Below are 22,294 nucleotides of genomic sequence, written 5' to 3'. Positions count from 1 at the left end.
CTCCAAAGGTAAACCATAGAAATCATGGAAACTTGCCTAAGCTTAGTGGATTGCTTAGGTCACGTGCATTTTAGAGCTTGACATTCAGAACATAAATGTATTGTTAGTTCTCTGCAGTCTGGTAGTGGTTCTGACTAATACATTCCCCTGTATGCTGTAAAGGAGCATCTGCTATCCATTTCTAACTAGACTGGACTTTCTGTGGCCACTGACTTCATGCTAGAAAGTCATTGATTTGATGGTCTCTATCCTGAAGGTTTAACAGTAGACGCTTCAGTTTATCCTTAAACCTGCTTTTTTTACTAATGTTGTTCAGTCTTCACTAATTAAACACTGCTTCTCTCTATCTCGTGCCTGTTCAGGGAATTCTACGTACCAGTGATACAATTAGGAAGTTCCAGAGTGTACCAGCTCAGCCTGGGCAGGCCTCTCCCCTGCTCCAGTACTTTGGAATATTGCTTGACCAGGGACAGCTGAACAAGTTTGAATCTCTGGAGCTCTGTCGCCCCGTCCTGCAGCAGGGCCGCAAACAGCTTCTGGAGAAGTGGCTGAAGGAAGACAAGGTAGGCTGGATCATGACATTAGCCTACTTCTGTTGCCTTCTAACGGTTGAGTGTGAACAATACTTTTGTTGATGCTACAACTCTGAATTCTTCTGCTTGACAAAATACTGCTTCTGTCATCAGCTGGAGTGCTCGGAGGAACTGGGAGACTTGGTGAAGACGGCTGACCCGACCCTTGCACTCAGCGTCTACCTTCGAGCTAATGTGCCAAACAAAGTGATTCAGTGTTTTGCTGAAACTGGCCAATTCCAGAAAATAGTGCTGTATGCTAAGAAGGTAAATAATTTATCAAAAACTGCAGGCTCTGTCTTATGTTTAAGGTGTTCATTATGCAAATCATAGTATATTACTACGGTCTAAAAATTCTGCAAAACAACTTCAAAACATCCAGAATTTTATAAAGTATTCATTTAATGGACTGGCTTAAGCTTATTCTACAGAATAAAGATAAAGAGTCTTCGTGAATTCCTCAGACTTAGTTTTATAATCCATAAAAAAAGAAAAATTGTCTAATGCCTACTTTTAAGTTTAGGACTTGATAAATAGGGCTTTAGGACTGTTGAAAAATTTATTCCAGGCAGTTCTCTTACATAGCCAGAGAATTGCCCTGGCACAAGTTCAGTTACTAAGTAGGTGAATACTGAATTTCTGTGTCAACAGACAAGAAATGCTTTTGTCTGAGAATTTCTGGAAGATGAGGGATGGGCACTGCAAGCTCACAACAGTTTATAGTCACTATGCTTAAGAATCTGAAGGTTTAACAGAAGTGTGAAGCTTCCTAAATATATATGACTGTTTCTGAAATCTCTAGGTTGGCTATACCCCAGACTGGATCTTCCTACTGAGAAGTGTGATGAGAGTCAGTCCAGAACAAGGCCTGCAGTTCTCTCAGATGCTGGTACAGGATGAGGAGCCACTGGCTAACATTAACCAGGTGATGCCTACAACAAGAGTACTGGTCTCTTTCTAGACAGAGGGAATAGTGTAGTACCATTCTGGGGACTGGTAAGGCTGCTTCACATCTCTTGTCATCTTGATTAGAGGAGTGACTAAATAGTCTCGTTAAGTTTGGTTATCACTGAGTCTTTAGAGGCAAGTGTGTTAAGTTCTTGTGGAAGCTTTCTGGTTTATTGATAGTAAACTTACCACAGTGTTAGTCTAAGTAATAAAGTGTTACTATCCTACTGTTGGCTTTAATGGAGCAAATATCTCCTCATGCAGAGAATGTACAGGAAGATAAACATATAAACCTAAGTTCAGTTCTGGCTGCCATTGGTCACTTCTTGTTAAATGGATGGAGAAATAAGGGAACATTTTGCATTATTAAATAACTGAAGCTACTTGGAAAAAGTCCTGGCTTTTCTTCTAGCAATTACCCCAGCGGGAGAAGGGATGAGCTTTGCACGTTGTGTTAGAACTAAATAAGAGTGGGTGGTAAAGTTTGGCATAATAGCTCAGAGTAATGCACTTCTTCCATTCTAGAGAAAAAGGAAATGTGAAACTTGTCTCTCTATTACCATGATAGTAATACTATGAAAACAAGGAAATACAGCATGGTAGGTGCTGTGATAGCCTGTTGTCTCAGATTGAGACAAGTTAGAATCTTGGCATAAAGCAGACGATAGGGGATGCAGTATCATAACATCACCCCAGGACTGTCTAGCCAGGCTGTGTGTATACACAGAAAAATGTACATGTGTGTATATAGACCCCCTCTTCTGTAACTTGTCCAATCTCAACAGATTGTGGATGTGTTCATGGAGCACAGTCTTCTGCAGCAGTGCACATCCTTTTTGTTGGATGCCCTGAAAAATAACCGCCCTGCAGAAGGCCACCTTCAGACCCGTCTCCTGGAAATGAATTTGATTCATGCCCCACAGGTATGACCCAGTTCCTCCAAAAAGGGAGAGACAGTACTGGACTTGCACAAGAGTAGGATGTCTGATACTGTTATCTATAAGTCATTTAGTAACATGCAAGTCTACTAAGTCAGTCACTGCTGTGACTTCTGAACAACTTGTAGGCTAAGCTGCTGTGATTCTCTTTGACAGTCTTGATTTCTTGACAGTGAATATGAAATGTAACCTCCTAGGTTGCAGATGCCATTCTTGGAAACCAAATGTTTACGCACTATGATCGTGCTCATGTTGCCCAGCTGTGTGAAAAGGCAGGCTTGCTCCAGCGAGCTTTGGAGCACTACACGGATCTCTATGATATTAAACGTGCAGTTGTTCATACTCACCTCTTGAATCCTGAGGTAAGTGTTGTCCAGAGTAAGAAAGTGATGTGAACAGTCTTTAGCACTTCTGCAGCTGCTGTAAGATAGGTTGTAGGTACTGAAGTAGTACAAGTAGCTGTGATTCAAGAACATTTGTCCAGTTAACAATTAACCTGTAGTCTGTACTTTCAGTGGCTTAAATCTGGCCTCAGTTTCATGCCTCCGGATGGGCATTTCAAATATTATTTCCAAACTGCACTTTTGTGATTGTAAATACAGTGAGTGTCTCTTTTTATGTCTTTGGACTTAGTTCATGGAAGACTTCTCTCAGTAGCTGGGGTAGAAACTGTCTAGTTGGCCAATCTTAGAAATTGGTCAAATTGTGTATGAGTTACTGAGTAAAATTTCTGTCCCTTTGCAGTGGCTTGTGAACTTCTTTGGCTCTCTCTCGGTTGAAGACTCCGTGGAGTGTTTGCGTGCCATGCTGTCAGCTAACATTAGGCAAAACCTACAGCTGTGTGTGCAAGTTGCTTCTAAATACCATGAACAGCTTGGCACCCAGTCTCTTGTGGAGCTTTTTGAATCTTTCAAAAGCTATGAAGGTACAGTATTAGAGGGGAAGCAGCTTACTTGGGAGCACTGACTAATTGAAGCTAATAGTAAGGATTGTAGTAGCTTTTATGGGAGAGGTACTTGGCTGGATCTTAGGATACATTTATGAAAGTGAGCTCATCACAGTGAGTTCTAGGGGTAGTCTTGTTCTAGATTGTTTCTTAACTCTCTTGAGTAAAGGTCAGCAAGAAAGATGAAACCTGAAAGAAGGGAAAAAATCCTTTTGATACTCCTTGCAGTTGACTGAAAGCTGCTCTCTCAGTAAGGCTGAGCTCTAAGTCACAAGCTGAGGCCTATACAGCCTTCACTTCCTTCACTTCTAACAATGTTAAACACATGTGACTCTTTCCAGGACTGTTCTATTTCTTGGGTTCCATTGTAAACTTTAGCCAGGATCCAGATGTTCACTTCAAGTACATCCAGGCAGCTTGCAAGACTGGTCAGATAAAGGAAGTGGAAAGAATCTGCCGTGAAAGTAACTGTTATAACCCAGAACGAGTGAAGAACTTCCTGAAGGTAAATATTCCACCCAGGGGATTGAAGGGTTTTCTGTATATTTTGCTTAGCAGCAGAACTACAGCTTTCTAATGGAGGGAAACACCAAGAAGGTTTAGTTGGTGTGGCTGTGAATAATCTTTCGTCCCTTTTTTTCCTCTTTTCACACAAAATACAGGAGGCAAAGCTCACAGATCAGCTTCCTCTGATCATTGTCTGCGATCGGTTTGACTTTGTTCATGACCTGGTGCTCTATTTATATCGCAATAATCTGCAGAAGTATATTGAGATCTACGTACAGAAGGTAAGGACTTGCTCTTTACTTCATTATAAGGAATTACAGCATAATCTGCTGTCTCTTTTTTGCTCACTCTCCCAGTGCAGAGGCTCTTCATTAAGTCTTTTGTCAATCACAAAAACATTATTCCTGGAATGTATATACGAATGTTAGTTACTTGAAGTTCTCTGCTCTGAAGCATAATTGAAATTGTTAACTAGAACTTCTCCATGTGGAAGACTGGGGGTGCATTATTAGTAATGCTAATAACTAATTTCAATGATGGTGGCTTATTCTAGGTGAATCCTAGCCGTATACCAGCAGTGGTTGGAGGGCTTCTTGATGTAGATTGTTCTGAGGACGTCATCAAGAACTTGATCATGGTGGTGAGAGGGCAGTTCTCCACAGATGAGCTGGTGGCTGAAGTGGAAAAAAGAAATCGGTAATGAAAATGCATCTGTAGGCACCAGTGTTGAGAGATTGTAAAACTAGGGTTATCTGCAGCCTTCTGTAAGCTGCACATCTGTCTTGCACTCATTTAAGACTCATTAAAAAATAATTGGCTCCGTGTTTTGCTTTTAAGTTTGACCAGCAGACTTGTTTGAAGGGAAGGCCAGGTACTGAGTGGTAGCTGTAAAACATACCTCAGTCTGACTTGTAAACCTAAAATGTTTGCTTCTTCAAAGGCTTAAGTTGCTGTTGCCATGGCTTGAATCAAGGATTCATGAAGGCTGTGAAGAACCTGCGACTCATAATGCTTTGGCCAAAATCTACATTGACAGTAATAATAATCCAGAGCGCTTCCTTCGTGAGAATCCTTACTATGACAGCCGTGTAGTTGGCAAATATTGTGAAAAGAGGGACCCTCATCTGGCCTGCGTTGCTTATGAGAGGGGGCAGTGTGATCTGGAACTCATAAAGGTTAGCAAAACTGCATTTATAAGCATGCTTTAAAGGACTACTTGCTGCCTGAAGTGGAAGCCTGTCCGGCTCTTAGTCTAACACTTGCAGAATCCTGTCTTGCAGTCTCAGTCAGGAGTTGAGGTGGGTGGGATTCTTCTATGTGGAGACAGTAATTTTTATGGTGATGAGAAGAACTTAGGCTGTATGTCCAAACTGGAATTCTATAACTGGAACTTTGAAGTGCAATCCATGTCCTTTATCCACTGATTCTGCTTGAAATTAATTTGTTTATTAGGCCCAGGTAATGAATATGCCTACCATTAAAGCATTGTTAATTTGATTTTTTTTGAGCCTTGAAGGCTCAACAGGAGGAGCAGGCTGTCATCTAGCCTGACCCTACAATGAAAGAAAAGTGTCCCTGAAATTGAAACAGGTCTTGTAATTTTCCTTTGTTGTGATTGACCTGTAGACTTGCTCCAATATTTAACCAGAAATGAGGAAAATTAATGTTGTCAGTTTAACTACAGGGACTTACTCCAATAGCATTCCTCTCCTATCTTTAAGCTTTAAGCTCTGAGGGATGTTCTTAGAACATCCCTCAGAATTTCAAGGGTAGGTGAAATTCTCAGGGTTCTCAAACACTTTCTGGTCTCAATGTGAACACCGGAGCTTAATGTCAGATTAAGCCAGTGGTGCTTGTGGATGCTGAGAAAAACATTCTCCTCCTACCTGCACTTCCCTATTGGTATATGCAGAGAATGTCAGCTCTGAGTATTAGAATAGTAGTATAATCCAGGCTTGATACTGGATGAAAGTGGGTGACTTTGCAGCCTGAAGTGATTAATTTTTAAGTAATAGTTTCACTGTAGCTGTTAAAAAAGGGGTGGCTTCATTTGTCTCCTTTATTTCAGGATATGAAGGTGGCTTTGAGTTGTTGTTTGCTAGGAGAGTGCTGGGATAAACTTTCCCATTCAGTTAACCATTAAAGCCTGTATGTACCAGTTTCTTCTCTGAACTGTTGTTCTGAGAAGGTGTTTCTGGCTGTGGAATAAATATCATCTTCCTGTAAGAATTATTCTTGAGATGTTGTTGTCTCCTGGAAGAAGGGTCAACTCCTGCAACTGATAAATGTAAAGCATAAAGCAAAATTGTGCTAGTACTGATTTGCTTATAGCACAGTAAATGAGATTCCATGGGCTTATTTGGATACTAGCAATGTGAGCTGTTGCTATAAGATGACTTAGGCCTTCAGGTTTCTACTCTACTAGCTGGAAGTTAAAGCTACTGGTATGAATAGGGTCACAACTTGTAACTCTCCCATGGTGCACTTCTGTAAGGAATTTCACATTTATTCTGTAGCCTTAACACCTTAACAAGAGAATCCAAGCCACTTGCTATTCTGAACACTCATAAACACGTGTAAAGCTAATGACACCAAATACATAACCTACTTCTAGCTTTAAATAACTGCACCATTCCTCAGTTTGCCACTTAGCATTGCCCAGGCAAGTGGCTCCCCTTTCTAGATTTAAAACTTAAGTTCTTCAGGCTTCTGCAGGTCTTCACTTCAACCAGAAGCAAATAGTTACTGTGAAGCCACAGTCAGAGTGTTTGTGTTGGGCAAAACCAAGAGAAGCTATAGAAATTCCGCTGGAGACCTTCTCCATGAGCCTTCCAGATCAGAGGTTGGGTAAGAACTTGTCTGTGGCATTTAGCATTGGTCAGAAATTAGTTCTAGTCAGTCTTCTAGACTGTCTGGTTTATAGCTAGCTAAACCTGTCTTGTGGTACTGACCCTTAACAGCCATGCCAGTAATTGTAACTTCTCCTTCAGGTGTGCAATGAGAATTCCCTGTTTAAGAGCGAGGCTCGCTATCTGGTGCGCAGGAAGGACCCTGAGCTCTGGGCAAATGTACTGGAAGAGAACAACCCATTCAGGCGGCAGCTTATTGACCAGGTACAGCAAAAAGCTCAACTGCCAGTATGTGGAGACCTCAGGATGTCTCAGAAACATTATGGAGCATTAAAGTAGCATTCTTCCCCCACAAGGTCCCTTAAAGCCCCATCTCACCATATAGAAGTTTGTAAGAGTTAGAGTGGCAGGTATTAATTTTGACCTTCATGGTTAGAAGATTTACCTATCACTAGGTAAATCTGTCCTGCAGAATGACCTTGCTTTAGTGAATTTGTTTCCCATACAGGCATAAGATGTGATTTTACTTCTATATAAAATACAGCTAATAGCTGTTTCTTGCTGTCTTTATCAAAATGCTCTCAAAATTCTGAAGCTTTTCTGAACTCACTGGCAAAATAACTTGACAAATGGACAAATACTTTATTTGGGGAAAACACTTAATAGTTTCCTGTCTTTGAATCTCTAGGTTGTCCAAACAGCCTTATCAGAGACACAGGATCCAGAGGAAGTTTCCGTAACTGTGAAAGCTTTCATGACTGCTGATCTGCCAAATGAACTGATTGAGTTATTGGAAAAAATTGTCTTGGATAATTCTGTATTCAGTGAACACAGGTAAGAGGAGAGCTTTGTCCTCAAGTTTAGCCTATTCAGTGCCTTTGTTTAGGTTGTGAATCATCCAGGTTATCATGGGCCTCTTGGTTGCAAGACCTGAGCACTCTTCAGTGTTTATAATAAGGTGTAAAGCTAGAATTTAAAGCTTTGTGCTTGAAGAGCAGAGCTAACTCACACTGTGCAATTTGCAGTGATTTACTGAGACCAGAGAATGCTAATACTGGTAAGCAATTTCTTTTTGAAGGTAAATGTCAGTAGTTCTCAATCTGGGGATGAAATGTTGTTTCTAGTGACAATAAATGGGTTTATTTTTTCACATGTACAATCCGTGTCACTTAAGCAGGTGTTGCTGTGCACTGCTTATAGCCTATGCCTTCTGTTAACCAAAGGAATCTCCAGAATCTGCTGATCCTGACTGCCATTAAGGCTGACCGCACCCGAGTGATGGAATACATCAATCGGCTGGATAACTATGATGCCCCAGATATTGCAAACATTGCCATCAGTAATGAGCTATATGAGGAAGCCTTTGCTATATTCAGAAAATTTGATGTCAATACTTCAGCAATTCAGGTGAGCTGTGGTTCCTGCATGGTGGTGTAGAATGCTTCCCTGGACAGAAATGGCTGTTCTAAGAGTAGTTAGCTTCATATTGCTTACACAGAGCAGTGTATACATTTGAAGAGTTCTATTAGAAGGGACAGTGTTACAAAACTTAGATTTTTAACTTGGAACTTCAATTTCAAACAGGTGCTGATTGAGCACATTGGCAACTTAGACCGTGCTTATGAATTTGCAGAGAGATGTAATGAACCAGCAGTGTGGAGCCAGCTGGCCAGAGCACAGCTCCAGAAGGACTTGGTGAAGGAAGCCATTGACTCCTATATAAAGGCAGATGATCCATCTGCCTACATGGAAGTCGTTCAGGCAGCTAATAGAAATGGTAAGACAAAGCAACTTCAACTTCAGATTGCTTGGATGTGAGCTAGGTTATTGCATTTACATTGAGCATCAGGGACTGTTGAGACCTAGGAATTCTGTTTCGGAGAAAGTGGGAACAATCAGTACGTGGAATGGCTGAGTCAATGTTAAGTGAAATTCCTGTCACCAAGATTTTCTGTCTTGCTACACCAAACATAGACCTCTCTGTGGAGATAATTTGGACTGTTATCTAAAGTATCACTAAGGATAAGGTATTTATTTAGCTGTATGTGGCAGAGCTGCTTGCCAGTTGGATTGCAGAATGGTAGCAAGAAGTCCAGTCTTACCTGAACGTGACTTGGTGTTGACAGGGAATTCCATAACTCAAATGCAAATGGCTTATTATCGTGGTAGAGGAGAAATTTGAGCCTGCTAGTGAAAACTGTCCCCAAGGTGGGCAAGGTAAACAATACAGAATGAGTAAACATAGAATCTTGTATCTCTCTGCTCTCTTCCAGATAATTGGGAGGACTTAGTCAAGTTCTTACAGATGGCCAGGAAGAAGGCTAGAGAGTCTTATGTAGAGACAGAACTTATTTTTGCTTTGGCAAAAACTAATCGTCTGTCAGAACTGGAGGAGTTTATTAGTGGCCCTAATAATGCCCATATACAGCAGGTATGTCTTGGTCCACAGTTTCCAAGTGTGACTTGCTGCTTAGCTGACCCCTTATTCTTGATGCTACCCTTGTTTACCTTGGACTCCTCATTCAGGTTGGTGATCGCTGTTACGAAGAGGGGATGTATGAAGCAGCTAAACTTCTCTATAACAATGTATCCAACTTTGCTCGCCTGGCATCTACCTTGGTGCACCTTGGGGAGTATCAGGCAGCAGTGGACAGTGGCCGCAAAGCCAATAGCACAAGGACTTGGAAGGAGGTAAACTTGTGGGTTTCAGTAGATTTTAATTCTAGAACAAGTATTATGGAAATACCTATTTGGAACTCTTAGTAAACCTCAAATTTGGTAAAGCTTTGTCCTGTTAACCATTTGCTGACTGTCATGACAGGTCTGCTTTGCATGTGTGGATGGAAAAGAATTCCGCTTGGCACAAATCTGTGGTTTACACATAGTCATCCATGCTGATGAACTTGAGGAGCTGATCAGTTACTATCAGGTAACTGTTAATATTCTAGAAGACTTGTACAGCATACTTGTATCTGCTAATAAAGTGGTCACAGAAAAAAAAGATACCTTGGGGGTATAATATTTAAATTAATTTTTCCTCTAGCTTCATTTATTAGTGGCAACGTGCATTTTTTCTGTAGTAAATGGAGAGGTAATAGTTTCCATTGTGCCTTCTTTTATAATTCTCTCGCCTCATTGGAATCAAAAATCTAAGCACTTTCACTGGAGAAAAAGTCGAAGCATTTTGTATTTAAGTAAATATGCATTTTAGCAAGCTTTATTAATTCTTACTTTCCTAACATCCAGGATCGTGGCTACTTTGAAGAACTGATTGGCCTTTTGGAAGCTGCTTTGGGCCTGGAGCGTGCTCACATGGGGATGTTTACTGAACTTGCCATCTTATACTCCAAATTCAAGCCTCAGAAAATGAGGGAACATCTGGAGCTTTTCTGGTCTAGAGTTAATATTCCAAAGGTATGCAGTAAGGTAGCTGCAAGTGAAGGTGGGAAGCTGCCAGTGAACCAAACTTAGTGCATTTTTTTGTTTGTCTTATTAGGTGCTCAGAGCTGCAGAACAGGCTCATCTCTGGGCAGAACTTGTATTCCTGTATGACAAGTATGAGGAGTATGACAATGCAATAATTACTATGATGAATCATCCCACTGATGCCTGGAAAGAAGGCCAGTTTAAAGACATAATTGCCAAGGTAAAGTAACTTGGTAACTGAAGAAAAGTGCTGAAAATTTCTTTCAGGACAGAGGCAAAAATGCACAACAGAATTGCTGTTTAGAAAACAGTTTGCTTAAGCTACTACTCAATTTTTCTGCTGAAAACAACTTCCAATCAGTTTAACTTAGCACAACTTCCAGTCAGTTTAACTTAACTTAAAACAACTTCCAATCATTTTAACGCAAAAAAATAATCTGATTTTACACTATTTCTTTTCTGCTGTGCAGCACATTCTGTTGAGTGGCAGCAGCTAGCACAGAATGTTTTCAGAGGCTGCGCTGGATCACAGGTCACAAGCAAGAGGCCTAACCTCCTTAATACCTTTGAGCTGACAGCTGTTGTAGCCTGAGGCTATAACTGTTCTTGGAAGATTTCTGCATATGTTTCCAGCTGTTTTGGTGTGAGAAGTGCAGTGGGCAGTCCCATGAGTACAGCAGAGAATAGTGAATTGAGAACTAGTTTAAACAAGATTTAAGACTGAGTACACTCTTACTGGTCTTGGGGATTTCAAGGAAACAATTTGAAGACTTTTTAAGCCTACAGCCTTCACTGGCTTCAGAAGTTGACAAATGGTCGTATTAACTGTAGTGAAGTGCCAGGACCTCTTCAGTGGATGGATTATAATTGGTTTGTAATGCCCCTGGTAGCCTGTGATTTCACTGTCTAAAAGCAGATGGTACAAGAAGCAGTCATAAGATTGAACAAGAATTCTGTGTAAGTGTAAACGTCTGACCTCTAGAAGGAAACTTAAGCTGTTGTTTAGTAGGAGTCACATAAACTTTGTGCTGAGTTAAGTGGCCTGAACTAAGCACCTTAGGCTTACTTCTGTTTAAAGTACTAACTAGTATCTGATCATGCAGGTGGCCAATGTGGAGCTGTATTACAAAGCCTTGCAGTTCTATTTAGACTACAAACCTCTGCTGATCAATGATCTCCTGCTTGTATTATCTCCACGACTGGATCACACCAGGACAGTCAATTTTTTCTCAAAGGTGAGTTTGGGAGAGCATCAATGAAAAGTCCTCTTGCTCAAGTTAAGATACTCCAGGCTCTGGCTGGAAAACAGAGTTGACATCTGTTGAGTATCTTTGCCACTGGTATAAAGGACTGAGGAGCAGTCCTGGCTTGATAGGGGAAATGCAGAAGAGTTGCATAACTGGCCTTGGAGACAGTTTTATTTTACTCCTGGCAATACAAGATACCTTGTCTGAAGGGTTTTAACAATAAGCATAAACTCTTGTAATAACAAATGGGAACCTGTTTCAGGAGAATGCAATGTCAAGATTGCTATACTTAAATCTTATATTGAAAACATCTTCTTTCCAGGTTAATCAGCTATTTCTAGTAAAGCCCTACCTGCGTTCAGTCCAGAACCACAACAACAAAGGAGTTAACGAAGCTCTAAACAACCTTTTAACAGAAGAGGAAGATTTCCAGGTAAGCTCCAAAAAAACAGATTGCTAAGCCTGAGGGATGGTCCTGTGACAAAAAAGCTGCTGACACAGTAATGTCCTTGAGTAGAAGATAACACTTCTCCAGTGCAACAGAGAGAGGGCGTGCAGTCAGGTCTTAGCAGGCAGGAGTCTTGAGATGTCAATGATTTGCAAAAAAGCAGGTACCACAGATGTTTTTCTCAGAGCAAACCTCACAAAGGTCAGTATCAGATGTATACTCAGTGGGACAGCACTTCAGTAAATAAACTTGCTTCTGGCCCCATTGGCTGCTGTTTGAAGACATGCTTTGTCTTTTTATGGTAACTAACTCTTCTGTCTGGAGCCAGTATGACCAAGTTAACATCTTGCTTGTTAGAAAGTATCCTCTGGAGAGGTGCATGAAACATTCAGGTAAATCAGTTGTAGCCATAGTATCAACATCCAGCTGGCAGAACTGAAACAGTTATGCACTATGAATAGATGCTTCTCTACTCTAGTTCTCATGTACTGCCATCTGGAAGCATGTGTAACAACTCTCTCTCAAACAGGGTTTGAGAGCTTCCATTGATGCCTATGACAACTTTGATAACATAACATTGGCTCAGCGTCTGGAAAAGCATGAACTAATTGAATTTAGGCGTATTGCAGCGTACTTGTACAAGGGTAACAACCGCTGGAAGCAGAGTGTGGAGCTGTGCAAGAAAGACCGTCTGTATAAGGTGAGTTAATGACATGGCATAAAGCTCCTGGATACTGAATGTTTGTTAGCTTCAAATCTGGAGTTTTAATTAGTAGTCCTTCACTTGAAGGAAAGACTCTTAAAGCAGAAGTGGTTGCAATTTCAAATGCATGTCTTAAATCAAATTTGATAATGTTGTCCTGTATTTGGGGATGTGTTTCTATCAATCTTTGGCATCTGTACAATTACCTGTATCAGTAGGGAACCTTCTCCATAGACCTCAAGTCACAGGCTCTTGTAAGGGTACAGATGAAATGTGATTATGCTGGTAATGCTCTTCAAGCCTGTAGTGAGTTCTCACAGGCCAATTTGTGCATAGTCTGTAGGAACCGTGTTGGATGTTAGTAAATATCTCGCTTGCCACAGAGTTGTCGAGTGTGGTATCTTGCCTCCTACAGAACATGCCTGGTGTTGTTAAAGACTAACTTAATGGTATGCCAAGTACTCAGCTTATCTAGTTAGCAATGACATGGATGTAAGATGTAGGGCAAGATGCTGACAGGCAAGGGTCAAGCTTAACTGTTCTTTTCTGTAGGATGCTATGCAGTATGCTGCGGAGTCCAAAGATGCAGAGTTGGCTGAGAAGCTGCTCCAGTGGTTCCTGGAAGAAGGCAAGCAGGAGTGCTTTGCAGCCTGCCTTTTCACATGCTATGACTTGCTGCACCCAGATGTAGTCCTGGAGTTGGCATGGAGACATAACATCATGGACTTTGCAATGCCTTATTTCATCCAAGTGATGAGAGAGTACCTTACCAAAGTAAGTATTGCATAGGCTAAAAAGCTAAGACTTTAGTCTGCTGTATGATTAGCATTATGTAAACCAGAGTTCTTTGCATATATTTGAAATATTACCATTCCTCCTAGGGGAAGTCTTCTTGAAGTTCTGTAGGTCTTATCACTCCAGGCTAGCTAACAAAGTTTATGAATAGATGCTTTGGCACTGGAAGAGGTGTAGTTAAACTTCTGCTTTTAGCAGCAGGCATAAGTAACTGTGCTTCTCACAGAAGCTCCATAGCTGATGAACTGAAAACTTGGTGAGGACAACACATATATCACTTTTATCTTTGTGTAACTATGAAAGTGAAGTCCCCTTGTTTCCTAGAGTAAAAAGAGCATAGGGCTTTTGAGTAACTAGTAGTGCACATTTTTCCTATATCAGCTATAGGAGTAGACTGCTGAAGGTGTTTGGTTTTTTTAAATGGAAAACAAAACTTTAGATTCATAGTCTGGTTGCACAATACTGATACTAAGAGCTGGTCCTCAACTGAAGGAAAAGAGATTCTGATCATGTGTGGTCCTGAAATGCTTGTCTCAAACAGCTCTAAGATACTAAGCTAGGATATCACTGTAAAGAACTTTATTAAAATGAGGAATGTAAAAGTGACTGCTTCAGGTTGCTTCTTATAAGTCATGTTAAGTATTCCCCTCTGAATTTTCTTGCAGGTTGATGGACTGTTCTATAAGGTGACACTCTGATTTCAAACTCTCTGTGTTTATTTGTGTCCCTCAATATCCTGGGTTTCTTTTACAGGAATCTAGCTGTAGCTTCTGCCAGAAAAGCAGTGTAATTTAGCTCTAACTCATTTCCTGTTCACTTTCTAATGCTAAAAGGATAACTATTCACAAGCAACTTGAAAATCCAACCAGACTCTTCTCTTCTTCATGGGACACAAAAACAAGTGCTTGAGGAGGGCTTTACTTTGGACTCTTTTTCACTGTATTAGATACTTGGTGGCAGGAAGAATGCTGTTAATAAACAAAGAAAAGCAGTTGCCATGTAATAGGATATGTTCCAAGGGCAAATTGCTTTTTACACTGTAAATTACCAAAGTGTACAATAATTCAGGCATGATGGTGAGTTTGTATAGTGCCATGAAGCTTCTGTAAACTTCTTGCCTGTTGGTATGATGAAAGTACTTGCACAGATCTTAAACATCTCCTACTCATATTTCACTCAGGAGAAACTTGCCACACAAGTTTACCTGAACTCTTCCATGTGAGGTTTAGTCTAAAATAATTTCTCTTAAACTGCTGGTTGGATTTACAAGTAATCATGTGTACTAAATATGGGATAACTTGCCAGAAGGAAAATCTGCATGGTGAAAGTGGTTTACAGTGAAACTAATTTAGTCTGTTGAATTAACTGCAAAACATGAAATTGGAGAATGGGCTTTATAAATGTGGTATGTCTAAAATCGTCATGTAACTAACTTCAAAAGCACAAAAGAATAGGCTCGTTTTGGTGGGGTGTGTACATCTTCCAGAACTTACCTTTCTTTTCTACATAAAAAAATGTTAAAGCACAGAATAGCCTCTGTCCCAGAAGGGGTCAGGCACACAGAGTATAATGACACTCACCTGGAAACCTTTTGAACCAGTTCTAGGCAGCAGAGCCAATGTGATCTGGCTTTCCCAGAGCTTCTCATCCCTTGTTGGGGATGGCTGCTCTAGGCATTCCTGCTGTTTGCCCAGCTGAGGGCAGGACTGCGCTGCTGGCCAGAGCCACTGTAGGACAGCCCCAGGGAAAGGCAAACCCAAGAGAGCCAAGGCCGGGGATAAATAGAGCAGGACAGGTAGTTGGAAATGAGTAACTGTCAGTTGCTTTGGTCCATAGTAATTTGGATAGTGTTTTTAACACCAATATTTGGTGTTATGCTGGAGAGCTCTTAGGCTGACAGCTATAAATGAACCAATAAAAGACCTGCTGCCACTCAGGTTGTCAATTTGAGTTGCAAACTTCAAAACATTGAAAAAACTGTTAAACACTGTATCTGGATAACATCTCTAAAGTTTAACAGACACCCCTCTTGAAGCAGTTCTCAGACCAGATGTGATTCTTGCAGTGGGAAAGGAGGATGAGGAACAGCTGAAATACAGCATTGGACTTAAATGTAGGTTTGCCCAGAATGTTAGTACTGCCTGTACCAGGATGTGAAGCTGTTTGGCTTTTATGCCTTGTAGTCTTCGGTCTCAGTGGTTCTCTTCTGGAAGATACAACTTGTTAAACCTGAGAAGGAAAATACTGTTGCTCTTCAGATTGCCCTCCAAACCCACAATTTTGTGTTTAGGGCTCCTGCATTACTGTAGTGCTTCCACAAATTTGTTTAGCATGAACAGAGCTTTATGTGGCACAGCACTGAGATCTGTATAAAGCTGATACTACTAGGCCACTTTCCATGATGGTTCTAGAGTTTCCCCTAGAAGAAGTCTCTGTGAATACCAATGTAGTTAAACCAGTACCTTGTGGCCAGGTTAGACTGTAGTCCTAGATGAGATCAAACTTCATGGGCCTGGAATATTTCCAAATATCTGTGAGTTGTCACTGAAGGAGAGAGGAATTGCAGGTTAATAGGTCAATGTAGATTAGGCCCATTTGATATGATGGGCATGCTGTTGGGTTTGAGTTTTGGGTCATAGTTAGCAGTGACTAGAATAGGGCCCCAAAAAATGCTTCCTTGGAAAGTAATGAGTACCTCATCTGCATTTGAGAGCTGCTGCTTATTGCAATACACCTAAAAGAATTGAGAAGTCACTTTTACAACAAAGCTTGCTGGGAATAGGCAGACTTCAGCAATCTCCATCTTGGACTAAAAAGGAGCACTTGATAGCTGAAGTACCAGGCATGAAAAACTTCACGCAATGGTGCAATTCCTGGATAAGGCCTTCATAAATCTCCTGTTCACTTCAATGTAGGTGGATAAACTTGATGCTTCTGAAAGCCTAAGAAAAGAAGAGGAACAAGTAACTGAACCCACTCCAATAGTATTTGGTAGGTTTTAATTAATTACCTCTTGTCACTCTGCTCTCTTTTTGTGGAGGCAGCTTACATGATTACGTCGTATCCAAGAAAACTGGTTTCAACTATATAGTAATTGAAATTATTGTCTCTGCTCAATGAACTGCATAAGTTGTTGAAGTGGCATCTCACTCTTACAGTACTTCTACTCTTCAGATTAAAGTATTGCTCCTCTTAGATGGCTCAGATCTCTACTTCTGGAATCGTGTTTCAGTATGGTAATAGGACAGGGGATACCAGGGTGTTGCCAACCCCAGGAATAACTTACAGAGCATGAAAATTCCTCTTCTTACTCTGTCTGAGGAATGTGTCTGCTTTCTGCTCTTCTAAGTACAAAGGCAGACTGTCATTCTAGCTCACGCATTTTAAGACATGTGCAGCCACCATGGCTGTCTTCAAGTGTGATGCTATTTTAGAAGCCCTTCTGAAGAGGCATTCTGCTAACAAGCACCTAGAAGTGGCTGGTAAGGGAAGGATGTGACTGATTCACTGTCTGATATAAATGTTAACCTGAATTTAACATATGCATGAGGCATGTGTGGGCCTAGTGATGAAAACAAAACTTTTAAGGTGTGTTCAGACCTTTTGCAGCACCCTCCAGACTGTGAGACCTAACAGACATAACTATTTGCTTGAATTGCTTTATTCTCTACATCTGACCATGCATGAGTTAAATAGTACCAGTTTGGCTTTCAGTGTGGTCTTTTCAAAACAAGCCATGTTTATTATGACCTCAAGATCAGTGGATATTTATCTTCCCTCTGAGTCCTGCCTTGCTCTTTTGTAGCTTCCTGGTAGCAAGAGCAGATGGCATGGGTGCCTTCTCCATGGCACATGTTGGAGAATAGTGTGACTTGCTGGTGTGTGCTTGCACAGGGGCTGATTTTTAGCTAAAGCCTAATAGTCCTGTCACACTGTACAGCTAGCATTAGGGAAGGTTGGGATCTTAAACTAACTTTCTTTTTGTCTCATACTTTCCTAGGCCAGCAGTTGATGTTAACAGCAGGCCCCAGTGCAGTACCTCCCCAGGCAAACTTCCCATATGGATACACAGCACCAGGATTCACCCAGCCGCCTGTTTATGGTTTCAATATGTAACTAGCTCTCTGACAGACCTTCAGTGTCTCTGTTCTCTTCCTTCTCAACCCTTTTTAACTTCTCCAAGAAGTGTACAAGGCACAGATGACCTTCTGTTGGCTGAACACACTTGCTGCCCAGCTCAGTGAGGAGACTTCAGCAGGATGCCTATTACTGTTATTTATTGATTATTGTCCAGTTACATTTCAACCTCTGAAAGGCAGCTTTTGTTAATGACATTGTGCGACTCTTGTCTGAAGGCACTATTTCACTAACTCATATAGCAATAACTACTTGAGGCCAGGGGGAAGAGAGCATAAATTTCTTTCTTTTGAAAAGCCCATTGAAGGCAGCTGGGAAATTGCCTGGCACCAAGTTGTTAAAGCTTTAGCTGAAGCTACTGAAGTAGCAGGGTTGTTAACAATTCAATGAAACGTCTCTTTAATAATGAATCGTTGAAAGCTTGTGTACATCTGACCACCCCATTTTATTTGCATTCTTATGTGCAAAAGAAAATGGGCTTTTCTAATATTTGTGCTCTGAATGTTTAGAGGAATATTGGGAAAGTTTCCTTTTCTGGACAATAATGCTGTTGGAGTTCAATGCTGTTGGGGTTCAATACTGTTGGAGTCTGTTCTCTATTTTCTGGAGTAGATCTGAGACTTGAAGAAAATAAATCTTCTCATGCCAGAGAGCAAACACTTCCCAGATCCTTTTTGTTTAACAAGAAGAGAGCATGTTACTTATTGACGTTAAATGGTACTAAAACAAACCTCAGCTGTGTGTGGCAAGAGAACATGGGAGTGTGCATGGGCTGCCAAAGCACTGGAGGATGCAAGAGCACAGCGTCAGGGTTGGGGACAGGGACATACTGCTACCGTATTGAGGCAGTAGGGAGGGCCATAATCCTGACTTCTTATTTGCACCTTTAACTGATTCTGGCATTGGCTTCCTGCCACACCGTGTTCTGACCCTGTCTGGTGGGCAGAGTCAGCACCACCTGACTCAGTTCTGCTATGCTGCAGTAGGATCAACAGCGTGTCCATCACCCACCTCTTCCTTTGAGAATGCCAACAGGGATATATTATTATTTTGTGCCACTTCAAATACATGTATCATTAACGTTTTATGTACTTAGATAACAATGTATAATTTATGGTTATGAATCTTGTGCTAACCTTGAATATTATAAAAGTTCAATTATAAATGTAAAAACTGCAGTATCCACCGTGTGGTTCTAGTCTTACTATCTTGGGTGTGGGGACTGGCTGGTAGTAATACACTGCCACTCATAGCATCAGGTTTCTTAATCTGACAACTGAGGATACCAGGCAGGAAAAGGGAGACTTGTGCCAAGGCACGTAACAGGGAAGGCCTAGTAAGTAACTTAAAGGGAGTTGTGGTCTCCTCACCAGACACATCGGCACATGTTGTCACATGGGGAGGGTGTGCTGCAGGAGGCAGTCACATGTTCTCATGCTTTCATTCATGGAGCTGGGAGAGCTTCAGTCCTGTGTGGAGGGAGGTGCTGTGATGAGAGAGAGTCTTCTCTGCTGAGATACATCAGCATAGCAGTGGTTTTGGTAAACTGCACCCTTTCATACCGAGTCCCACTTTGATCTGGGCAAAACACCTTTTAATGCAAACCAGTGGAGATTGTCAGGGTTGTGGAATCAGTAACAGCAGACTGTGCTTTGGCACAATTTTAATTGTGTACGTTTAATTGAGTGTGTTGTCTCCTTGGTCACCGCCCCATGACAGCATTGGCAAAGGGATGCAGTCCTCCTTCCTGATGGATGCCAGAATACCCCAAGTGTTGCTGTAACGTACTAACCTCAACTTTGTACTGATCAGCACTCACAGCTCAGCTTGAAATGCTGAGCAGCTGATGAGTTCAGGCAAATCTCCACTCTGTCCAGACTTAGTCATTGCAGGAATTAGCCAGGTAGCTTGTCATTTTCCAGGAAAATAGTACTTCTATTTTGTAAGCAGTTTGTAACTTGTCAGTTGAAATAAATTGGAGTAAGTCAGCTGGAACTGAAGACCAGCTCTAGGATTAGTATGACTGTAGGACTTTCCAACCTGTCAACTTAAAAATGGGCTCTGACTTTATAGCAGCAAGCACAAGCCAATGGTAGAACACAGTGAAGTGCTAGATCAAATACTGGAACAGCTCCTGACTGTAAGAGAATTGAGGTAGCATGGGGATCCTTAAGAGCCTCAGTCTAGAAATCTAATTACAGGAGTGACTGAGCTCTCAAGGAAAGCAAAGCTGCCAGCTCTGATCAACAGTCTTGCTTTAGTTACTCTCCTGGTATTTAAGCTCTTGCTAAGTAAAATGGCTTTTATAAATGTTGTGATCATGCATTCAAAACACACTCCCTGCCAGTACAATGCAGCTGTACCTAAAATGTGGAACAAACTCTTGTATATCAAGGTACTTCACTGCTTCTCTGAAAGTGAAGTAATTCACAGCAGGAAGTAAATCCTCTTTTAGGGGTTAGGTGTAGGATTTACTTCATTTCATAAATTTGTCATGTCCAAGTTTTTGAAAACTTGGATAAGATTGTTTTGCAGAGAATCTGCTTTAAAGCTAAGCTTTTTGCTAATTCCCATGCCAGTGATACAAGGCTGGTGCTGTCCTGTAGAATGATCTGCTCATGCAGAACCTGCTGCAGCCTGCAGCATCTGGGGACCAACCTCCAGGCTTATGTCAGAGGGTAACTTGCTTGAGACTACATACAGGCTTTTACTGCCTCATGCTTTCACTGTGAGAAACAGAGTATGTATCTCCTGTGTAATGGCTCTTGCTATTTGTCAGACCTTAGGGGAATCTTCCCTGTTCTGCCAGACTTTGGGTATGTACAGATCTGGCATCAGAGAAGACAAGAAATTAACAAGGGGAATTCAGGAGGAATGCATTGTTGGGGTAAGTTTTGTTTCTTATTTCCTGTAATAGTGTGGTATTTTACAAGACTTCCATTTCCCTTCCCTGCTTTTTAGGACTCTAAATTCTAAATGGTAGCGTAGCAGAAGGAAATTATTTGAAATAACTTAGCTCCTTAAAAAATAAAAATTCTAGGCAGATGAAGTCTGTTGAAGTTTGTACAAATAATAGTCATGATACAGTAAAGACAGTAGTAACTATAGGGTCAAAAATCTAATTCTGATTTAATAGTCTTTTAGCAGCTGCAGGGATGAGAGCTGGCACTTCCAGCACAACGGAGATCCTTAACTGGGCTGAAGGAAACAAGGAGCAACAGGGGGTTTTTTTCTTTTTTTTTTTCTTTTTTTTCTTTTTTTTTTTTTTTTTTTTTTTTTTTTTTTTTTTTTTTTTTTACCCTAGCAAATCCAGCAGCAGTTACTCAAAAGCATAAGAAATTTCCTTGGTTTATTGAACTCTAAAATTGATAAACAAGCCTCAGATGCCCACTCAAATGAGTGTGAGTAACTTTAGTACTTTGGCAAAGCTGAGTGTCAACTGCTTGTAATTTATGCTTGGATGTGTGATATCCTAATTGGCAGGCTAGGACTTGGCCTCTGAGAAATTCTTAGTGTGACTGAATCAGCATGACAGTTTTTCAATCTGCTGAAAAAAAATGAGGCCAGAACTCTTGCAAATCTTGGGACAGATAGCACTGTATGTACCAGGTTCTCATAACAAGCAGTTTATCAAGTGTATGTATTGCCTTACGACAGTGTTATTTCTCATCTGTAAAGCTTCTTGCAGTCTTTCTGGGTTCCTTCTGTTCTGCTGTAAATGGTTTGGCTTTGCACTTGGTTCCAAGCCAACTGTATTTCCTTTTTTTCTTTACAGAGTACCCCAAGACTGCTTCAATCTCATTTGTTTCCAGGTAAGGACATAAGGATGGAAAATGCTTGATGACACCAGAGTGCTTTGTGACACTTGTGTGCAGTTAGGTTGTGGTTTGCCAAGTGAATGAGCCTTGCTATAGCAACCTGCAGGTGTACCAGTCCAGCTTAATGGATCTGGAGTCATTATTGTGCACCATCTACTTCAGCAGGTGTCCAGTCTCCAGAGAGTTTGTCACTAGTCTAGCTTTCTCATTTTTCAATATTGTGCATTTTCTGTGGGCACCTTTCCAAAGGTAATGACAGATCCTGACTCATCTTTCACTAATACAACACTGCAAAATTCTTAGCATAGGTATGTGTTTCAGTTTGTCTGGAGCCTTTGCAATCTTTCAAAAAGGCAACAGCATCCATCTGTTTTCTTCCTAGCTAATATAAAGTTGACAGCTTTTAAGCTTAAGATGAATTTGAAATACAGACAGTGAAGTCCTGTCTTTTATGTGTCAGAATTTAGAAGTCCTGAGTCAGGTTCTGAGCTTATTCAGTTATGCATTTCCTGCATGGTTCAATATGACTCAAGTTTTTTTTTTTTTTTTTTTTGGTTTGTTGTTTTTAATCAAGATTGTAAAATTTGTTTGCCTAAAACTCTCCATTTCTCCTTTCACCCCAGTGGTTATGAAAGGAAGCAATTACAAAGTCTTCTGATATGTTGTTTTCCACAGCACTAAGTTCTCCAATATTACGCAGAGCACAAATTCCCCAAGCACTGGTTATCCAGATGGGGAGCTAGGAGTGAGTTTGGGTGGGAAACGTGCTTAATAAATCTTTGAATTGCTCTCCTTTTGTAAGGTACATTTTTTTTTTCTCCACTTAGGGGAGGGACAGGGGCTGGGGAAATGGCCTCATCAACTGCTAATAGAGTTTGTCAACTGGAGTTGCTTTGTTGAGTAATGCATCCTGCTGTGAGGGATTCACAACCATGGCAGGGTAGCAGAATGATAATCGGT

General features: G+C 41.0%; 1 protein-coding gene across 3 annotated transcripts in view; it reads left to right on the top strand.

Moving 5' to 3' along the window:
- Positions 1 to 18,697, top strand: part of CLTCL1 (clathrin heavy chain like 1) — a 33,906-nt gene extending 15,209 nt beyond the window's left edge. Inside the window, exons 8-34 of one of the 3 annotated variants that reach the window (XM_053959459.1) lie at positions 363 to 563; positions 687 to 839; positions 1,375 to 1,497; positions 2,306 to 2,443; positions 2,656 to 2,820; positions 3,203 to 3,383; positions 3,746 to 3,909; positions 4,067 to 4,192; positions 4,465 to 4,607; positions 4,852 to 5,086; positions 6,902 to 7,024; positions 7,449 to 7,594; positions 7,984 to 8,167; positions 8,345 to 8,537; positions 9,034 to 9,191; positions 9,287 to 9,451; positions 9,582 to 9,689; positions 10,007 to 10,174; positions 10,257 to 10,406; positions 11,290 to 11,421; positions 11,756 to 11,866; positions 12,411 to 12,581; positions 13,137 to 13,358; positions 14,045 to 14,065; positions 16,295 to 16,370; positions 16,778 to 16,861; positions 17,380 to 18,697. In XM_053959459.1, the coding sequence (XP_053815434.1) occupies positions 363 to 563; positions 687 to 839; positions 1,375 to 1,497; positions 2,306 to 2,443; positions 2,656 to 2,820; positions 3,203 to 3,383; positions 3,746 to 3,909; positions 4,067 to 4,192; positions 4,465 to 4,607; positions 4,852 to 5,086; positions 6,902 to 7,024; positions 7,449 to 7,594; positions 7,984 to 8,167; positions 8,345 to 8,537; positions 9,034 to 9,191; positions 9,287 to 9,451; positions 9,582 to 9,689; positions 10,007 to 10,174; positions 10,257 to 10,406; positions 11,290 to 11,421; positions 11,756 to 11,866; positions 12,411 to 12,581; positions 13,137 to 13,358; positions 14,045 to 14,065; positions 16,295 to 16,370; positions 16,778 to 16,861; positions 17,380 to 17,495 (3,957 nt within the window). In that variant the 3' untranslated portion in view covers positions 17,496 to 18,697. The remainder of the gene's footprint in view (positions 1 to 362; positions 564 to 686; positions 840 to 1,374; positions 1,498 to 2,305; positions 2,444 to 2,655; positions 2,821 to 3,202; positions 3,384 to 3,745; positions 3,910 to 4,066; positions 4,193 to 4,464; positions 4,608 to 4,851; positions 5,087 to 6,901; positions 7,025 to 7,448; positions 7,595 to 7,983; positions 8,168 to 8,344; positions 8,538 to 9,033; positions 9,192 to 9,286; positions 9,452 to 9,581; positions 9,690 to 10,006; positions 10,175 to 10,256; positions 10,407 to 11,289; positions 11,422 to 11,755; positions 11,867 to 12,410; positions 12,582 to 13,136; positions 13,359 to 14,044; positions 14,066 to 16,294; positions 16,371 to 16,777; positions 16,862 to 17,379) is intronic. The other 2 variants (XM_053959457.1, XM_053959458.1) reach the window with 2 other exon arrangements.
- The last annotated feature ends 3,597 nt before the right edge of the window (positions 18,698 to 22,294 follow it).

The sequence above is a fragment of the Vidua chalybeata genome, chromosome 18 (assembly GCF_026979565.1).
Source record: "Vidua chalybeata isolate OUT-0048 chromosome 18, bVidCha1 merged haplotype, whole genome shotgun sequence".
Lineage (NCBI taxonomy): Eukaryota > Metazoa > Chordata > Aves > Passeriformes > Viduidae > Vidua > Vidua chalybeata.
This window is presented reverse-complemented; position numbering and strand designations above follow the sequence as displayed.